Source organism: Netta rufina, assembly GCF_964035555.1.
Source record: "Netta rufina genome assembly, chromosome: 5".
Classification (NCBI taxonomy): domain Eukaryota; kingdom Metazoa; phylum Chordata; class Aves; order Anseriformes; family Anatidae; genus Netta; species Netta rufina.
In genome coordinates this window covers 18,998,615-19,017,903 of record NC_140128.1, presented here as the reverse complement: position 1 = coordinate 19,017,903, position 19,289 = coordinate 18,998,615, and the positions used below count along the sequence as shown (strand labels likewise).

The following is a 19,289-nucleotide window of genomic DNA, read 5'->3' as shown; positions in this document are numbered from 1 at the left end:
GAATGAGATCAGAATTAAACCTTGGTATTAGGTGGGGACTGGCTGTGGAACGAGCTGATAGCGTGTATCTGAATGAACATCCAGACATCAAAAGGCTTTTATTTATGGAATAGTCCAAGGGGAAAATGAGTGCCCGTGATGTTTTCTACTGTGCTGCTGAGAGTTTTCTGAACTTCAGCCAGCTCATCTGTAAGTGAAATAGCAATAAAGAAAATGAGGAAAAAGTTAATGAGTGGGAAGAAAAGGAGAATAAAAACCCTACTGTTTTCAGTAGCGTCACTGGATCCAATCAGGGAACTGACAGCTGAAACTCTAGTGGTGACAGGGAATTTATTTCAAAGCAACTAAATGGGAAAGAAATAGCCCGTGAATGACTTCATCTTAGTAATTTTATGCTACAGACCAAACAGTAGCTTCTTACTCCAGCTCAGAACATCAGCTTGTGTTAGCTTAGGGATCTGAGTAGCAAAATCAGGGAAATTGTGACACTTGCTGCTGTGGCTGTAGCCACAAAGATTGGGAAAACACAAGGATACACAGGTCTGGTTGTAGCTAATCAGAAACCCAGGAACAAAGTCTCTCATCCCGGCATTTAACCAACTCTGATGTTTATTGAAAAGAAGCCTGGATCAGAGCTGTTTCAGAGCAGGACCCAGAAACCAGGCCTCATCTTGCCCTACTGCTGTGTTAAGGATTCGAGGCAGCTGACAGCTACCTTGCTACACATCGGATTGCCAGGACAGTTACGCAACCCAATGAACCTCGCAGAGGGAGAGCAGAGCATGAGACCGTCTTGTGGTCAGCTCCCTGGAAGTTACTTTCAAGGAAATGTGTTTTCTGCCAGAGCTTACATTCTCCGTACAGGCAAAACCATGTGCTAATTGGCTGACTTATAATAAGACTGACTTCTGATGTTTATGGGATTTTGCTCAGACCTATGGTCACCTGCAAGAGCTGGTAGGCAAGGGAACACTCCCATTTCAGCATCAAAGGCAGGTAACCTTGCGTGCTCCTTGCCAGCTCAGACATCTGTGGCAATTTGAGCATGACATTTGATTTTTTTTCTTTTTTCTCCTAACAATACAATCATCTCCTCAGATAGAAAGCCATAGGTTTAACAAAGGAGCAGGTGGGCTTACTCTTCCAATCATTCGTTTGCTGTTTTAGCCACCTTAACACTGCTTCTTAAATTAGAGAGCAGTGCTGGCATTTCTCTTTAGAGATTTGAATTACCTGAACTTCAGACCAATGTAGCTCTGGAGGTGAAGAAATGGAGGCTAGTTTGTGCAAGTCAGTGATGCCTACACAACGTGTAGGAAGAGCTTCTTTGATGCTATAGACATGCTGGTGCCCCAGGAGGAGCACTTAATGAGCTAAAAGGTGTAGGATCAGGTAAAACTGATTTGCTGTAGTTGTTCTGTTTTTTTTTAAGCTGCTGCAAGACTGACCCATACAGATCTGATGCAGCAGCGTAGCACGTGTAGGATATGTCTGTGTAGTACGTTCAGGAACAGCAAGCTGGGCAGAAAACCAACAGTATAATTTAAATACTAATAAAATACTGACTTGTCCTTCTTCGTCTCCTTGGCCATCTGCCTCTCACCATTTCCTTCGCTTGCACATGCAGTGCTGTTGAGGCTGCTGGAAATAAGGGAAATCTATTCTTATAATTAGCAGGAGAGGACTCAGGGTCCCCTTGTGAGGTTAGCTCAAGGTTTGCAAATGCAACTGCAGAATTTCAGTCATCGTTTCCCCGTTAGGTTGTTGTAAGTCAGCTGAGCAGCATGCTTGGGTCACTTGCCCTGCTCATATCGGGGGAACCTCTGTTGGTGTGCCCAGCTGGGGTCAGCCAGATGTTGAGTGTGACCAGGGGTGTGAAGCCAGCCCTGCTGACTTGCTCACTCACCAAGCAGAGTGTGTGGGACTAGGTAGTGCCACTCCCCGGTTCTTCTCAGGGCACTGAGCTGTCCAAACGCTGTTCGTGCTGGAACTCCAGATGGCGAGATGTGTCCTGGGGATGGTAGATTTGGGGAGAAAGAGCCTTTCCATTACTTGTATTTGCCATTCCCATTTGGAGTAATCTGTGGTCCTGCTGGGTGGGCTTCTACCCACCTGCTCTCGTGATGTGAGCGTGAAACCTGGCTAATGCTTGATGGTGGTTGATTTTTGAGTCAGTTTTTGGAAAAAGATTGAAAATGCCTAGAAATTCCACCAAATGCCAGTTACAATCCAGTGGTACATGGCTTGGGAATGGACAGCCTCTCGGCTCTCACAGAGGCAGTAAGACTGGATGATTCCAACTGAAAGCAGTGAGACTGAAATGAAATGCTGTTAGTCTGCATTAAAACAGCATATGTTGTATACCTTCCTAGAAATAATTACTCCAGCTTCCTTTTGAGCCTTAATGGTCACTAGGAATATCTGCATATTCATAAAGAATATGGTTGAAACATAAACAGAGCTATACAATGTATTCAGCAGGCATAAGGCATGCAAAACTTTGTCACAATCACAATGGATTAACTGTTAAGGCTTTTAGAGAATAATAGCTGATGAGCCAAATTTAGTTACATGTCATTTTCATAATGGAGTTTCTGTTCATAAGTTTGCTGTTACACATTACTGCCTTTTTACGGTTTATGAGCAAATTTAGCATTTTTTCTGCTGCAAAAAAATGATCATGGGGCTAAAGAGTTTTACTTCCAAGGAGGTATTAAAAGCTAAATATGCACAGCAAGGCTGAGATGAGGCTCAGGATATCCATAAATGTTCAAGATTTTTTTTTATACTGTGGGCAGAAAGGAAGTACTCAGGGCACTACAAGGGGTGGTAAGTAGGAGCCATGGTACAGAACTAACAGAAGGAGAATTCAGACTGAACATTGGCAAAACCTTTGGTGCTGAGATGTAGAATCTCCTGTGGAGGAAATTGGTGGGAGTAAGTTGTCCTTTCTCTTCTGTTGTGAAGTTCATATAGCAGATCAATACAGCGGGATTTTGTTGACTGTAATCCTGGTTGTTGTTACAGTCTTGGCACTTTCCTGTCATTTCTCATTTCTTGCCCTGACTTTTTTTTGAACAAGTCTTCCAGGCCACAGGAGAAGTCATCTCTAAAATGCCAATGCAATTCACACTTTTCTCTCTGTTCTCCACTCCTTTCTCAGTTTCTTGGGGAAAATAAAGAATCAAGGATAAAAATAAATAAATAAATCTAAAAATAAATAAATCTAAGTGAGACATTTGTTAACATACCAGATCACGATGCCCGTTGATGATAATGTGAAATCAAACTTCTTGTGAGCACCGGTGATATATCAAATACCTGTGCTTTCAAAAGTGGAAAAGTCTTATTCTTTTCTTTTTTGAGTGCTGATAAATCTGTACCGCATGAGTTTTGTGCTGTTGAAGTCATGTACCATTAGGTAATAAAAAAGCTATTCTAGAAAACTTAAAATATTTAGGGATTATTTGTTTATTGCTGTGCTAAGAAAGCCAATGTTGTCCAGGTTTGGTACCTACAAGCTGGTACAGGACCTGTACAGGGGTTAGTGTTCTCCAGGAGAGCCCTGCTTTAATAACTTGAAAATCCAGTGCAAGTATTCCACTAACTTCCTCTAGGTGGCTTGATTTTTTTTTCCAGATTGTGGACTGTGTACAACTTCCAGTAAATTTGGCAGTGATTTTTAGCATTCAGGACCACTGACTGTTACGCCTTTTGGTGCTCGACTTAATGCAGCTAAATTTGTGTGTATTTAATTTGGTTAGGTGATTGGATGCTACACTTCTGCAGGGAAGACAGGAGGTTTTAGCAATGCCATCTGTAGTAATGCTGCAGGTTCCTGTGATCTAGTAGATGTTATTTCAATCTGTAGAGTGTAATCTATGATAAGAGAACAGACATTTTACAAAGCATATTAAATTCAAGGCAAGTTCTTCATTTTCAAGCAGCTTGGTAAAGTGTGGCTGCTGGAAAATCCATGAAGTTCTTTTGGCTTTAATGGAGCTCTGTGAGTTTGTAGATAAAGGTTTGACTTTGTTTAGTTTGTCAAAATCTGCCTTTGCTTTAAATGCCGATAAAAAGATAAATACAACAGTTGGGCAGCTGTGGGCTGTTTGAAGGTCATTGCCAACCTCTGTGATGCCAGAGACTCTGTCTTTTAGCTGCCAAAGCTGGGCTCTTCTTACAGAGCAAACTTAGACCCGTGCGTGTTAGGACTGGGCAGACAGAAGTTCTCCCAGGCTATGAAGGTGGAGTTCTCTTGGGAGACCCAACAATTCTCGTCTGATATGAATGCGCTCTGATTTCTGCTACCTGAGGTGCTTCTTAATTAAGAAGTTAAATGTAATACTGAAATTCAAGTTGATCATTGAGGACTTGGTAATTGAGCCTAATTAAAAAGCAAAATACTTGATTGTATTGAACTTGCAGTTGATGTAACAGAGGAAAGATTGCCCATAAATATATACATGTCTATTTTCTCTTCAGCTGGGAGCTGCTGCAGGCCAACACCAGGTAGCTTGCTGGAGATGAAGTGTGGGCAGTGCGTAATGGGACACAGCACAAGCTGACTGCTTAAGTATTTGTTAAGTTTCTTAGCTAGGCTGTGCTAACGTGTAGGCTGTTTGATCTCAGCAAATTATTTGCTAAGCCATGAATCTTAAAACTGTTTTGGAACATGTCACTATTCCAGAGAGATGGCTGGCTTTTGGGTTTCCCTACTCCTTTCTTGCTGTTTGTCAAAGAGGGTTTGATTAATACTCTGCAGAACTGCAGTCTTTTGACACTAGCTAAGTGGGAAGAGGGTCTGGCACCCTGAGCGCTTATTGTATCCTTGTGCAATAGATTCCCATCACACTAAGAGCATTGCTCTAGGTATTGGGCTAAACACTGCATTCTCAGTTTCACCATAAGTTATAATGGTTTTATCTCATAGCAAAATGTTAGGAGACTAACAAGGTAATGGCAGGTTGGTTTTCTTTGTACTTGGTCGCTTTTTTGGGGGGGTAGGGGCATGAGAAGATCAGCTACCTGTAACGTGGAGAGATGGGCAATCTGAGCAACGTGATAGAACTATTAAGATTTGGGAAGGAGAGGCAGTGGGGAAACAAAAAACCCAACCCTATGCATTAACGTGTGATTCTTGGTCATCATACAGAGAGGCAAGTGTCTGTAGCACCTGTGAAACCAGAGCACCTTGTTTGTTGGGAAGAAAATACAGTTAACTGTTATCTATTCCTTTGTGAACTGCAGTGGAGACATGATTTAAACAATGCGCAATGTACATAGAAGAATCAAGAACTGTTCCCTGATGTCAAGAGGCTTTGTTTGGTGCTGGATTAAGGGAATAGGAACTAGTGGGTCAACTGTCTAGTACAGCTCTGCTGGGGATTGAGTTACAAAGCAGATCTCCTTTACTACACTTTTCTCTCTGTGATATCAGAAGGGCAATGCTCAGCTTTGCAGAAAACACCACAGCAATTGCATTTTCTACTCCTTTAATGGGAGCCTGTAAGAAGGTCATGGGCTTTGTAGATTATAAAGGTCAGTGCTGCAAAACTACCCATAGTTTTCTTTGGGGTTGGAAATTAGCAGTGGTAGCTGGACAGAAAGGCATCACCTTACCTCCCTTCTTATCAAAACTCCTCTGGGGCTGTTTCAGGTGTAATTTATGAATAGCTGTAGGGTAGGTACCTCTCCAGTGTGCCTCTGCTAGGCTGCATCCCGCCATTTGACAAATAGGGTGGTAAAGCATCTCTGTACAAGGTCAGATTAATCCTTTTTGCGGAGTTTTACATGAATGCTTTGCTTTGGGATTGTTGTTTCTCCATGCATAAATCTTTATATCAGCAGCCTGCAGCCCCAGTGAACCACAGCAAAATTTGTTTTTATTGTTCTCTGTATTTATCACCACAGTGAGAGAACTCATTTGAAAAGGAACCGTGAGAGGTTCCAGTAGGCGTGGTGGGGTTTTGGGTGCTGTGAGCCTTCAATGATTTTATGTTTTCCCCTTTTAAATTTGGATGGGATATGCCAAGCTATCTCTGGCCCCAGACTGGACATAGTTCCCTTTGGGATGATACCAAGAGTGGAACTGAATGTGAACTTTTGTGGGAAGGTGCTGGGGGAACAGAGGGACAGGCTGTGCATGATGCCATGCACACACTTTGGTCCAGCAGGTCGGAAGATGGGATGAAGCTTGCAGGCTGTTCTTTGCAGCCAGGTCAAAAAGCCTAGATTTTTTACTTTCTTATGTATGGGTTTGGGTTCAGGCAGGGTTCTTCTTCAGAGGGAGATGATAAATGTGCTGGCATGTAAGTGCTGTAGCCTTCAACAGATGATGAATTTTAAGCCTCCGCCTTGAGGCTGACCTCACCTAATTTACCTTTGCAATAAAAGACATAGTGAATATCTCTACTGTCTGTGCACGGTGGGATTACTAATGCGTGGTATCTGTTATATAACAGCATACTTTTTGTTAATGAATGCAAATAATGAGATAGATAAAACCAGAGGTTTTATTTAAAAGCAGAAATATTTTTCAGTGGAGGAAAAGCATAATCCTACTTATCTACATTTTGACTTTCTGAACAGTGTTAATTTTAGTTCATTGTATGACTTCCAAAATCTGCAGTGCATGAAACCGAAATCGTGCCAACAGTGGCTTTGGCACACAGCTTTCCAGAGAAGAGCTGGTCTGAACGGTGAATAGGAGTAGAAGGCTCTGGAGAAACCTCCAAGCCTGCAGAGAGAAGGGCTTAGCCATGGTACCTAACCATCAGTAGCAGAGCTTTTGTTCTGATTTCCTAAATTTTGAGTTTCTGACTTTACAATTTTAGCACCTTCTACAATTGCGGTGTCAACCGTATTTCTCTAGCATGAAGTGAAGGACTCAGGAGTGCCGTTGTGGTCCACCAGGAGATCCAGGCCCCAGGAGGCTGCCGCTGGCTGCAGCGGCTCAGCTGTGCTCGTCCTGAGGTGGGGGCTTTAGCAGAGCTGTGTGACTGGGTGCTGCAGGGAAAACACTCTCAAGTTGGGGAATTTCACTTAATTTGTTGCCATTTAAGGTAAACTTCCAGTTCCTGATTCTGGTATTGAGAAGTGAAGATAGCAGACAGTTAAACACAGCTGCCCCTGGGCCACTTGTGGTGGGCGCCATTTTGTGGAGGTGGGCGCCATTTTGTGGAGCCAGCTGGAACCGGCTGCTACCTCTCCACAGGCATGGGGCAGGCTGCAGGTCCCCCACTGCCAAAGCCTCCTGCACCGCAAACACCTCCGAGTGTGCTTCACACCCCGTGTTTCGTGGCACAGAGGAGGGCAGTAGTGGCTCGTCTTTCTGTCATGCCTTTCCCCTGTGGCCATTGCTCTTCTTGGTGAACCTCCTCGCTTTGGCGCCTGTCCCCTCAGGCGCTCCCTGCTCACCAGCCCTGTGGCTTCTCTCAGGTGAGGGAATCAATCCTCTTCATCTCTTCCCTCCCCAGTCCCCTTCTCTTCCAGGTCCAGTTTCTCTAAAACTGGTAGCCAGTTCATGTCCTAAACCCATCCTAACCCGGGTTCGTGTGAGGGGGCCTGGCGTGGTGGCTCTGTGTGTCACAAGAGGGGGGAAAGGAGCTCGGTTGGGGTGGTTTGGGAGCTGTGGGAAGCATTGGAGTGGGCTTTCTGTGGTTGTAGGCTTTGAAGATCTTAGCGGCTGAGCCCTCTCATCTGTGCTGGATGTGCGAAATGCAGGTTTTTTTGAAGGCTAATGACTTGCCCATAAAAATCCACCCATAGTTGGGTAAGACAAAAGGTCTGGAATGGAGCTGCGCCTCGCTGCAGCTCCCCGCTCCTAACGCTGGAGCGTAAAAGAATTTCAAATTAAGCCACCAGAAATTTAACCTCAATAACGTACTTTGCCCTGCCTCATTCTTAGAAGTAATTGAAGTGCCTTTTTTAAAGCTCTTCCAAAAGCTTTTATCCTTAAGACAGAAACAAGCTTGGAATGTATAAACCTAGACAATTAAGGTTTGGCAAAATTCTAAGCTGATGAAATTGGGATCCTGTGGTAGGAAATGCTGATCCTTGTTGATAAGGGGAGAGGGTGCAAGTCCTTCCTTTGTGCTAGAGTCTGCTTAACGTAATCTGGGCTATACCAGTGAATTTCACAGGGAGACAGTGGTGTTCACATGCACATTTTGGAAAGCCCATGTTTTATGGACGAGCAAAAAAGTATCCCACAGCTAAAGAAATAGGGCAGAATGCCTGTGCATCTCTGCAAGGAGTGATGTGATTTGCCTTGTTTCAGTTAATACTACACAAGAGGATAAAACTGCAGAGTTTTTGTTTGTTTGTTTGTTTTTAAAAAAAAGTAGGCAGCAGTAAGGCTGATTTTCAAAGCTATATGGAGGGCCAGTGCTGAAAGGTAATGATATGGAAATTGGCTCGGATCGCTGCCATGAATGAATTCTGTGATTCGGAAGTGGGCCGTAATGGGATCCAGTATTAGGGTCAGGCAAGTGTGAAGATACTAGTGATGAAGATTTGAAAATAAACTTTAATTTAACACTCCTGGGGCAAAATGCAATGAGTTCTGTAGACAGTCTAATTGTAGTAGTGGAAAATGGTATTTTCTCCCTCTTGACCTTCTGTCCTCCATTCAATCACAGAAATCCATAGGTTCAAAGGTTTGGTTTTGACTTGCCAGGCAGTGAAGAAGCTCTGATAAGGTTTTGTAGCTATTAAACTTTCATAGGTTCGCAGCCTTGTGGTTGAAGCTAAAGAGATAGTAACTTTTTTTCCTCTTGGGAATGGGGTTTCAATTAAGTCAGTGTTGCTCAGTATTTGAATTCCAGCCTAGCAAGCTGCTAAGTGTGTGGAATTGGTGTTAAAGGGAGCAGGGCCTTTGTCTGAGCCAAAAAGTTCTGAAAATTACTCTCACTTCGTCATCCGTTTTTGCAAAACTCCGTTTCGTTTTCAGCTCAGACAATGGGTTGTTCTAGTCTGTGCATCTTCTGTTTTGACACTGCTACAGACCCGTGCAGCTTCTTAACAAAAATAGAGGACGTGTTTTTTCAGAAGTGTGTGGCATAGCCACTAAAGATGATCATCCCACTAAAGATGATCAGAGCTGTGAGGGCTTTTGAGAATCTACCTGAAATACTGGTGTCAAAGGTTTTTTATCCACTCCTTTTAGCTTTTGGCTTTTGGGTTTTATACAGTTCCTTGGGTTGTGAGGAGACAAAGATAGAGACCAACTTTGTGTTGATGTCTTAAGTACAAATCAGCCCCTTCTGGTTGAAGCCCGTGAGTAGTTCATGTAGCTGCCTGAAACTACTCTTAAAGCTGGCTTGGTATACTAGTGTTTGGGTTTGCCTTTCACTTCTCCCACAGCTCCCCTTGAAAAGGGATCATGACTTTATGGTTTATGGATGGGCTACCTTCTCTAGCAATGGGAAGTCTAAACTGTGTGATAAACTCAGTGATATCTTCCTAATGGAAAAGATCTAATGGGAAAATAAAATCAATAAAGCCTAACCTAGGAAGAAACTTCAAGTGTTGCTGTCAAACAGATCACTAGCCTGGTGGGGGGGACAGATCTTTGTGGGATTTTATGCTGTTCTTCTGAAATCAGTACTAGAAACAAGCCCTCCGTACGCCTGGATAGGGGTGTGTTTCTGCCTAGTCCTTTACCTGCATTTGTGGTTGTTGCATGTCGCGTGCCTTCTGTTCCACTGTAAGACAGCAGCTTTGCATCTTGCTGCCTGTATGACTCCCACTCCCCTTTCTGCATGATCTGCTGAGTGTATTTATTGTGCATCCAGAAAAAACTGAAATAGATGTTGACGGTTTTTGCTTTTTGTTTTTTTTTTTTCCCGTCCCTTCTTCTCTTGACAGTTTTTTATCATGCTGTTAATTATATTTCTGTTGGAGCTCACTGTTGTGATTCTGTTCTTCGTCTACACAGACAAGGTAAGTCAGATTCTTCATTTTTCTTTCCCCTTCAGCAAATTTTTATGCCCCTTTTCCCTATAAATAAATCATGAAGCACTTGGCTTGGTATGCACATCATGCTTCTGTCTTCCTTGAGACACCCCTCTCCGAAAGAGCTCTCTCAGAATGCATAAACAGCCTTACAGGACTGGGCTCTCTTGCTTGCTCATGTGTACAACTCAAGGTCACAGATATTGCCAAGTGCATCTGCCATTTAAAAAAAAAAAAAAAGCCACCAGACACACAACAGAAACATAAGGAAGCCAACGAGTCTTACTCGGAGCATGTAGGAAGAGACACCATCAGACATGAATTGGATTCTTAAAAAATATGGTTACAATTTAAGAACTACATTAATGTTGTACCGAAGGAGGTATTGTAAGCAGAATTATAAAGGCAAAGGCACGCAAATCAGTATCTTTCCAAGTTGGTCCTTGCAACACGTGTACTTACATTTTAGTGAAAAGCCTTTAAGAGTATAAAAATCTAGTACACACAGTTTTTGTTTCTAGTTTCAGATTCAACTTATGTTTGACATTTGTTCCTGTGCTTGTTGTTTCTGTTGCAAGGGCAAGATTGCCCATCTGAATTATCTTTATCATTAAAAGAATTATTTAAAGAAAAAAATGGAATTCTTGCATGAGTAAGAAAAAGACTGAGTCAAAATCAAGTCAAAGAGCATAACCTCCATATTCAATCAAAATTGTGTAACAAAGTCTCTCAAAACTGACAATGACTAAGGAAAAACTATGGCCTAGGTGGCAAAATTTGCCACGAATTAATAGTCATCAGGTACATAACCACTAAGTAGCATATTTTGTTGGAATGGAAAACATTAGTAGCAGAATACAATGAAGATGAATAACAGACCTAATTTATTCAGTGTATTTAGCAATAACCTGGACAAGGAGTGGAAAGATGGCAACATTACTTTCTAGAAAGGCTCCAAATTATTCAATTAATGAACACAGGGAATGATTGTCAGGTGCACTGCTGAAGGGCTGAAAAGAGCTGGGTTTCTGGATGGCATGTTTTAGTTGGAACTTGGAGTTAACTTGCAAGGTAATTAAAGTAGAAAGGGCAATTTAAAATTACTTTTATGCATTATTGGATTCTGAATTACTTGTAACCTCTTGGGAGAAAGATCTACGCGTCATAGATGACAGCTTAATAAAGGCATCTACTTAATATGCAATGGGCCTCCAAAAACCAAATACAACAGTTGGTGCATATTTACAAAGGGAATCGGAAAATATTATCATGTCATTGCTTAAATTGATGGACTCAACTCACTGTTAATTCAGGATTCAGTTGTGGTTACTTCATTTCAGTGAAGGGTAACAGAAATGATGAGAAGCACTGGACAGGTAAGAGAGAATAGGCATGAAGGAATTACAGAGACTACCCTGATTTGGTTTGGGAATGGGAAGAAATCCTCTGCTTAGGAGATACGTAGAGGAGAAATGATAGCAGTTTCTGAAATACTGTTATTCTAAATGTCTGTCTTGTACACGCAAGAAATATTTGAAAATATCAAGGAGTATATTTAAAAGATACATGTTTCTTATATTCTGTATCTTCATTTTGTAAAATTCCCTGTTGTTGGCAGTTGTTGAGGCTGATAATTCAATAACCGTGTGGGTTTGCAGGATATATATTAAAAAAAAAAAAAAAGTTGAAATGTTTTTATTCATAAAGCAATCAGTGCTGTTGTGTTGACAAGTTTGTCTCAGAGAATGTTGGTCCTCACTCTTCAGAGGTAAAAATAGTGAACGTGCCAGGAAGCATTCCCCTCCCACTTCAGCCTGCTGGTTTGTGGCATTCCTGTCTACGTTCTGAGTAAGGATATCAGGAAATCCTGCCTCCCTCCAAGTCACCTACCGTGGGCTGGTGCAGGAGGTGGCCTACAGTTGTCTGTGTGATCAAAGGTTAGTCTAAAATGTGGACTCCAAGTGCAGGTTTACAGGGTTAAGAAATTGCTGTAGTCTGTGTATCACAAATGATCAAATTTGAGGCTCTTAATGGTCCTGTATGACTTTACATCCACAACCTTGTGCTGAGGAAATTAGTGGCTTGTGTCTGTGTTTCACTTGCAACAGCAGCAGCCTGAAACTAGTATGTTCTTACAGCATGCTTAGAAATGGTGTGCTGGCTTTCCTGGTGCGCAGAACAGAATTGCCATGCGCACTGGTACGGAGAAGGTAGCTAACCCAGACAAGTCTGCCACGTTCATTGAGTTAATACAGTCCCTTGGAAAATCAGTGAGGGAGCAGTCTCCACTGACACCCACACAGCAGAAGAAAGTAACATTAACTTTGCATGCAAAAGCAGAAGGTGACTGGAGGTGAAGACTTTGAGGGCTTCTCTATCACATGTGTATGGATACGTGATCATATGTATGTGTGTGTGATCAGCAGTGTTTTCAATTACCCACCTGCTAGCCTTCTGTTTATTAGGAGCATATATGCATGTAAATACATGTATTACCCAGGATGAAAAGGAACCCAATTATTATTTTCTGTTTCTAGGCTTTAGAGCAGGTTGAATAACGGATGAATAAGCACAGGGACTGAGCTTTGCCAGCTGCGGGGCTGGAGCTTTGTCCCTCAGTCACTCGGCCGGTGCTGGTTTCGTTTCCTCTGCTGCAGAATGGGTGCAGCAACAGGCTGAGTTGCCTGCCACAGTGTGAGCATCCAGGTGCATCTGTATTCCTTGCCGGGCCCACTGCTTTAGCAGTGGTTAAATATTAAAAAGCATCAAGACAGAAATTCTTTATGGCCATTCACAGATAGGTTTTTGGCACAGCACTTTTATTCACTTGCTGCAGGAGAGTGTGCAGCTGTGGAGATGGACAGGACTGACTGCTGGGACTTCGGGCAGCCTGGACTGAGCTGTTCTCATTCATCAGTTTGGGAGAAGCCCCAAAATAGCCTTTGCCTCTCATTCTCAGTGTCTTGGAAACAGCCTCTCTGAGCTTTTAGGCAGCAAACTTGCTCCCATGCCTTAGGATGTCATCTGCCCGTTTCTTGATGGAGCAACGTTTGTCTTGACCTCATGAGATGAGTGCTGCCCTGGACTTCACAGCTCTTTCTCTGAGCTGGCTGTGCAATGTGATGTTGTAAAGAGAGAAGGGTTTGGAAGAACAGCTCCAAGGCGGAAAAAGGGGGCAAAACCTTGCTTCTTGGAGCTGCACCATGGGTCTCTGGCAGGGGCTGAGCTCACGCCTGGTTCACTGTTCTCTTCCTTTTACCATCCCAGCTGGTTATGTTATGAGATATACATTTTCTAGGTTCTCCAGAAGTGATGTGTGGGCTGCATGGGAATAGGGTGGGGAAATGCATTCCTCTTGGACGGCTGTCAGGAAACATACATAGCACTTCTGTTTTGTCCTGACTCTTCCCAAAGCAGCAGCGAGGGGTTCATTAGCTGTTTTCAGACCAATGTGGGGCACCCCAGGGACTTGGAAGCTCCTGTTGTCCGTATGCAAGTTCCCAAAATATAACTTCATATTTTTCTGAGGGCAGAAATACCACAGTAAAAGATGTGTGGGTCTTGAATGAAGTTCATGTGGTTACGAGTACTGAGGCATGTTCTCTTTCTTACAACACTGTTTTCTCAGGCTAAATTTATGCCCCCATTTGTCCCAGCTCCAGTGACTTTGCTAGAGCCATGTGAGTGAACGCCTATACGCAGCTTGAATTTTCTCTTTAATATATATATTAATTTGATTCCATTCATTCAGAGAAGCATTTGATATTTTTGTAAATTCCTGTGTGAGGATCTATATGTATTTATAAAAGATCCGTGGAGTACTGATAAGGGTAACCTTCATTTTTTTGTGATAAAGAGACAGCTGCTGGGCTCTATCTTAAGAGACTAGATACTCTTTTTATTTCTCGACACCAAATTAGACCCTGTTAGAATATAAATTATGCTAATAAAATGCATAGTCTTGTACCAGTTCTTACTTGTATTATCCTTCTGGTTTTAGCATCTGTATTTATTTTTACTGTGATGGTTCTCCTGGAGGCACAGAAAAAAAAAGTCCATATTTACTTTTTTGCAGCTGTAATACGTGACTTTTTTCAGTTTTGTTTGTTCAGATGTCTGCATTTTTTCTGATTTATGGGCAGAGTTATGGTGCTGCTACTTAATGCCCGCAAGTGGAAGAACATAACTAAACCAGCATAATGTGTTCTTTTTTTCCCTCTTTTTCTTTTCGAAATGTCAAACTGAATAACATAAACCACTTTAATAAAAAAAAAAAAAAAAAAAAAAAAAAAAAAAAAAAAAAAAGATCACTGACTATGATATTTGATTATGGAAGCAGTTACTGCTGTTGGCAACTCAAAGTTAACACCAGAACTTTCAATAGGGATTAGGCCATTAACTCACTTGGGGATCTCTGGGAAAATTACAGCCTAAATTCCATGCCTGGTTAGCTGCGTTGGAAATAGCTCACAGAATGGTAGATTTGAAAATAATGGCTACTTCTGCTTTTCCTGAAATGTATGAAAATGTTCTTGTTTTCTGTCCCAGTAAATCGTAATGAGTTCACCTCCAGCTCTTACTGCTCTTCCTGAAATATGGTCTGTAGAGGAGCTGCTTCCCAGCAGGAAGAAGGGGTTCACCATCAGGCTGAAGAAACCAATCATACAGAAAATTTAGTTCAGACCTACTGCAGAGACTCAGTTGTTCTGAACTTCAGCGGAGCAGGATGTCTGCTCTGCTGCTCAGCTAACAAAATGCCTCTTACTCCTGGGGTGTCTAGCACGCAGAGCTGTCCAAGGCGAATGCATAGAAGAGGTTAATCTATTTGAAGATGGAGCGACAAAGGCTAACGTGAAGGATGAGATCATCCCAATTAGGTGCAGCTTCCAGATGGTCTTAGCTTATTGGAGAAACAACAGTCCTTGGAAAGCCCTGCAAGAGTGACAGGTTGGTCACTCTGCCCTGCTCATCAGTCAGGGGTCCTGCCATTTCTCTTAGTTTCTCTCCATCAGCATTTGGTTAGCCTACACCATCACATCAGGGTACGTTTTAAAACTTCTTACTGGTGAAACTTCTGAGTAATGGTAGAATTACTGGGTCCCTGTATCCTCCTCCTGCCACAGTGAGTGTGGCTGTTCTGCTCCCTTGTAAGGCTGGGGGAATTTTGGAATGGTACCAGGGCAGGTAGTATGTGTGTTTGTCAGTGTGCAGGAGGCTCTCAAGGGAACAAGGCCATTTTTAAGTCTCCGCGGTATTTCTGCAGGGATGTGCTGCGTTATCATGCTTCAGAGCATGCGGGGTCTGAGCAGCCAGTGCATTAACACCTGACTTTTCAGTTAGAGCTCAGTTTGTTGTGTGTTTAAAAGAGCTCTCCACACACCGAGCAGTTCCTGGCATACAGCATCTCTTGGGCGGTGTTCTGAAGCTAGGCTTTTGCTCGAGTGCTGACATAGCTAAAAGCCATTCCTCCCCTAAGCAGGAGTAGCAATGCAGCCTGAGGTGGAGGAATCCATGGATCATCTCCTGGAACTGAAACACCCTGCAATTATTGCTCTGTCATGGGCGGGTGCCTGGTCAAGTATTTTACTTCTCTAATGCAAAATAATGTTATATAAATGGTGATAGAAAATAAGAAAAGGCAGAAGTGTCTCTGTGGTTTATTTTACTTGGTAATAAGCGTAATTTTAACTAGTTTATTAGCATTTCAGTACTCGTGTCACACAATAGGGAGTTGCAGAAATTTCATGAAAAGAATTTAATTATAACCAATTCATTTTGGCTTCTTTTCAGCAAAGTCTTCAGGCATGAGTACATATCTGTCTCTATTCAGCAGATATCTTAAGTGCATGCTTAAATCCACGTGATTTACTTAATCATATACTGAAGTCTTGTCAACTTTGATACACACCTTTTGTGTTCTTTCCTTTTAAAAGAAATCTTGCTAAGGAAATGCTAATGATAGTGAAAAATCCTGGAGATGGTGAAGATGTATCACGTTTTTCACTTCACAGGGAATTTAGTGAAAAGAATGACTGTTTGCTTTAAAGCGTTAATGGTTATCTTGTTCTGTTTGTTCTCGAACAGCTTTTCATTTAGCATCTTGATCTCCAGCACATCACTTTAACCCTTTTTTTCAGGCAGGGGCAGGTGTGGAGGATGGAATTTATTTGTCTCTGTGGCTGAAAAAGGCAAATACGCCAATGGAAATCCCACGGTTTCACTAATTCATTTGTCAAAGGAAGATTTCATTGAAAGTAGACCTGCAAAATGCTATTAACAGGGTTGTTGAAGGATAGCAAAGTATTGATGAAAAGAATTAAGTGCATGCTCAGAAATAGGTGTTACTTGGGAACAGTAACTGCAGATAAAATGCATTAAGGCTCCCCACTGGGAACTCTTGATCAATGGTTGATCAAGGCCTAATTGATTCCTTGAATAAAGTGTTAGCAAGGGAATGGGTGCGGGGAAAGGAAAATCAAACTTTCCTAAATTAAGCTCCATGCCTAACACAAATACCCCGTGTAAAGATTCGATAATGCAGTAGCCTGTCAGCTCTTTATGCCACGTGTCGTCCTGTTTTGGCTGACTTCAGAAATGAAGATTAATGTAGGTGTCTCAGCCTGGTCAGTGCCCATTTTTGTTCATACGCCGATGAGCACGATACAGTTCGTATCGCACCGCTGCACGATTTGGAGTCATGCTTTTTCTCAGGAGAAATTCTGAATTCCAACTCTGCTGACTGGGAAATGAATTCCCAGAGCTGTATAGATGAATCAAACATAGCTGCTGCTGCCATTATGCCTGGCTTAAAGCCAGCCAGATCTGTCTTTTATTTCCTGACATCACTAAATTCATCTGGGGGTCCTCTGATAAATATTTGGCAATGGATCAGTGAGCACACAACAGAAAGAGATGTTTCTGGGCTTCCTTCTTGCTGGTTTGTAATCCTTAATTAGAGGTTATCTCGTAATCTCAGGGGCACATCTGAGTAGGTCCCTAAGTAGGGAACACTTTTACAACAATTGGTTTCCCGTGCTCAGAGCTTCCTAGCAGACAAATAGGAGTGGTGCAGGTCTTCAGATGGCCTCTGCCAAGGAAGAGTAAGAAAAGAGTAATGCCAATTATTGAATACATGGCACAGCTGCGTGCTTTTTGTCTGGGCATCTCAAACCATATTACAAATGGAGAGTAAGTAGTTCAGCTCCCCTTCTGACCGGCAGAAGTGCTGTTGAGAGCTGAATCCTCAAGGTACAGTGTCTCATGGGAAATACTAAATGCCGTCATGTCTGAATGTGCTTGAGGGAACCTTACTATTCTGGAGGCCAGGTCTTTATTTGATTCATGTGTGGTCAAAGAAGCCATTTCGACATGTAGGTGGATCAGGAATTGAAAGCGTGCTGGTGTTCGCTGCTGATAGGACTCAAGGAAATGGCACTGGTTTGCATACACCTGATCCATGCTGGTTTTAGTGGTGTCTGACCCCCAGCTCTGCATCTGTTCTGAGTGCTGACACGTTTCATAGCATTTTGTTAGCAAAAAGAGAAAAGAATGGTTTAGAAAGCTAATAAAATAAATGATTAAGACAGCTTAAGACATTTAAATACAGGCAACATCAAATGCAAAGGAGTGACGGAGGTAGTATATTGGAATAGACAGCACATTTTTTATTCATTCTATGAACATTTTTGATGTGTCACAATGTATTTCAGACAACATTAGAAAATGACAGTAAACTAAATGTTTAACGTTTCTTAAATGTACAAAAAGAGAAGGGAAGGTGGCTTTTTGTGTTATCAGACTGTGCAGGCCAATAGCATACAGCCCTTGTCTTAGATTTGTCAGCTGCAATTGAAAAATAATGTTGTAGGTAGGCTGCTTTATTAGTGTAATTTGCAGCTGAAATTCTTTCAGCTCCTTCCTTTTAACTCGGCGATGGTGTACACAGGTTGACTCCAAGCTGAAATGAGGAAAGGCAGATCTGTTGATCAGCAGCTCCAAATCACTGCAAAATCAGGGACCTCTTTGGTGGTAAATTGTGCTGAAGCTGTGAAGATCAGATGCAGGAAGGAGGTTCAGCAAGTGTTCTAGCCACTAGTCATCGGAGCCTTTGAAATCCATTCCCAGATTTACAAAACTGGCGTACTCAACAGTGCGTAAGAGCTCATGCCAGTAAAACTGCAGCCAAGTATATCTGTAATCATCTTTAATATGGACCAATTTTCTTTAATCATTTGAGATCTTGGACTCTCTATTTTTACAGATGAGCACCAAAATCAGTCATACTTGACAACGGGAAAAGGTTGAGATGGAAGAGAGAAGTAGTTTTGAGTTAAAGGGTTATGTGTCTTAGCAGGAAGCAGAGAGAGAACTTGGCTTTACCATTTCTGAATCCACACATTTCCTACTTGAAGTTTTGAGTGCCTCTGATAATCTGGATGATGGTGGTATAATACAATTTCTCTGCAGTGAATGAGGCGTATGCAAAGATTTTTTTTTAACCTGGGCGCAATTTTAATTCACTTAGATGTACTGCAGTTATTTTGTGTGCCCTCTCTGTCCCTATAAATTGGGGAAATGCATCCTCGTATAAGTTCAGTTCTTGCTGAAACTCACTCATCCTTGTGTACTCCTCCTCCTGTTACTAGCAGTCTTTGATGCAATTTAGGAAGGATTTTTTTCTGTGATACATTTCTGTCTAATAAATCAATCTACGTGTTGAGTTGCTTGCTCTTGCCATTTTGCACATCACTGCTGCAAGCCGAGGATGTTGTTGCTCTGCCAGACATTTGTGCCATCTGCACCTTGCCATTTTGAACCACGGGAAAGCAGAACAATACGTGTCATCGTCTTCTGCCGTGCTAATGCTTCCTCTGTTGACAAAGTCCTAACCTCAGCATTCAGGAAACCTTTACAGAGGTCAGCTCGAAGGGCATATTAAAGTGCAAATTGAATTGCATGTTATAAGCTAGTAAATTACGTAAATGTAGCAAAAAGGGGAAGATTCAAAAGATCATTTGAAGGTACTTAAGAAAACAACTAAAAAGTCTTTCTCTAGAGAACAATGACAGGGGAAAGTCATGAAGCATAACAGGGAAAGATTTTGATTCAAAACCAGATGTTAGATTGATCACATAAGCCATTCATTTTTTTCTTTTGAAAATTCAGGACCAGAAGAGTTACAGTAAGACTTGAATTAATCAAAATTACTGAAAGGTTATTTAAAAGCTGGGAAGAGAATCAACATTACTCTCAGAACAACACACAGAAGAAAACATCCTGTAGATTTCTTTCAGGTCCACCTTTTTATTTTGATGAATAGAGAATGCATTGTA

General features: G+C 42.1%; 1 protein-coding gene across 2 annotated transcripts in view; it reads left to right on the top strand.

The window, feature by feature from the left end:
- The window catches only part of TSPAN4 (tetraspanin 4), a 391,065-nt gene that overhangs the window by 332,174 nt on the left and 39,602 nt on the right, over window positions 1–19,289 (top strand). For both annotated transcript variants that reach the window (XM_084287506.1, XM_084287505.1), the window contains one exon: window positions 9,871–9,945. In XM_084287506.1, coding sequence (XP_084143632.1) covers window positions 9,871–9,945 — 75 coding nt within the window. The remainder of the gene's footprint in view (window positions 1–9,870; window positions 9,946–19,289) is intronic.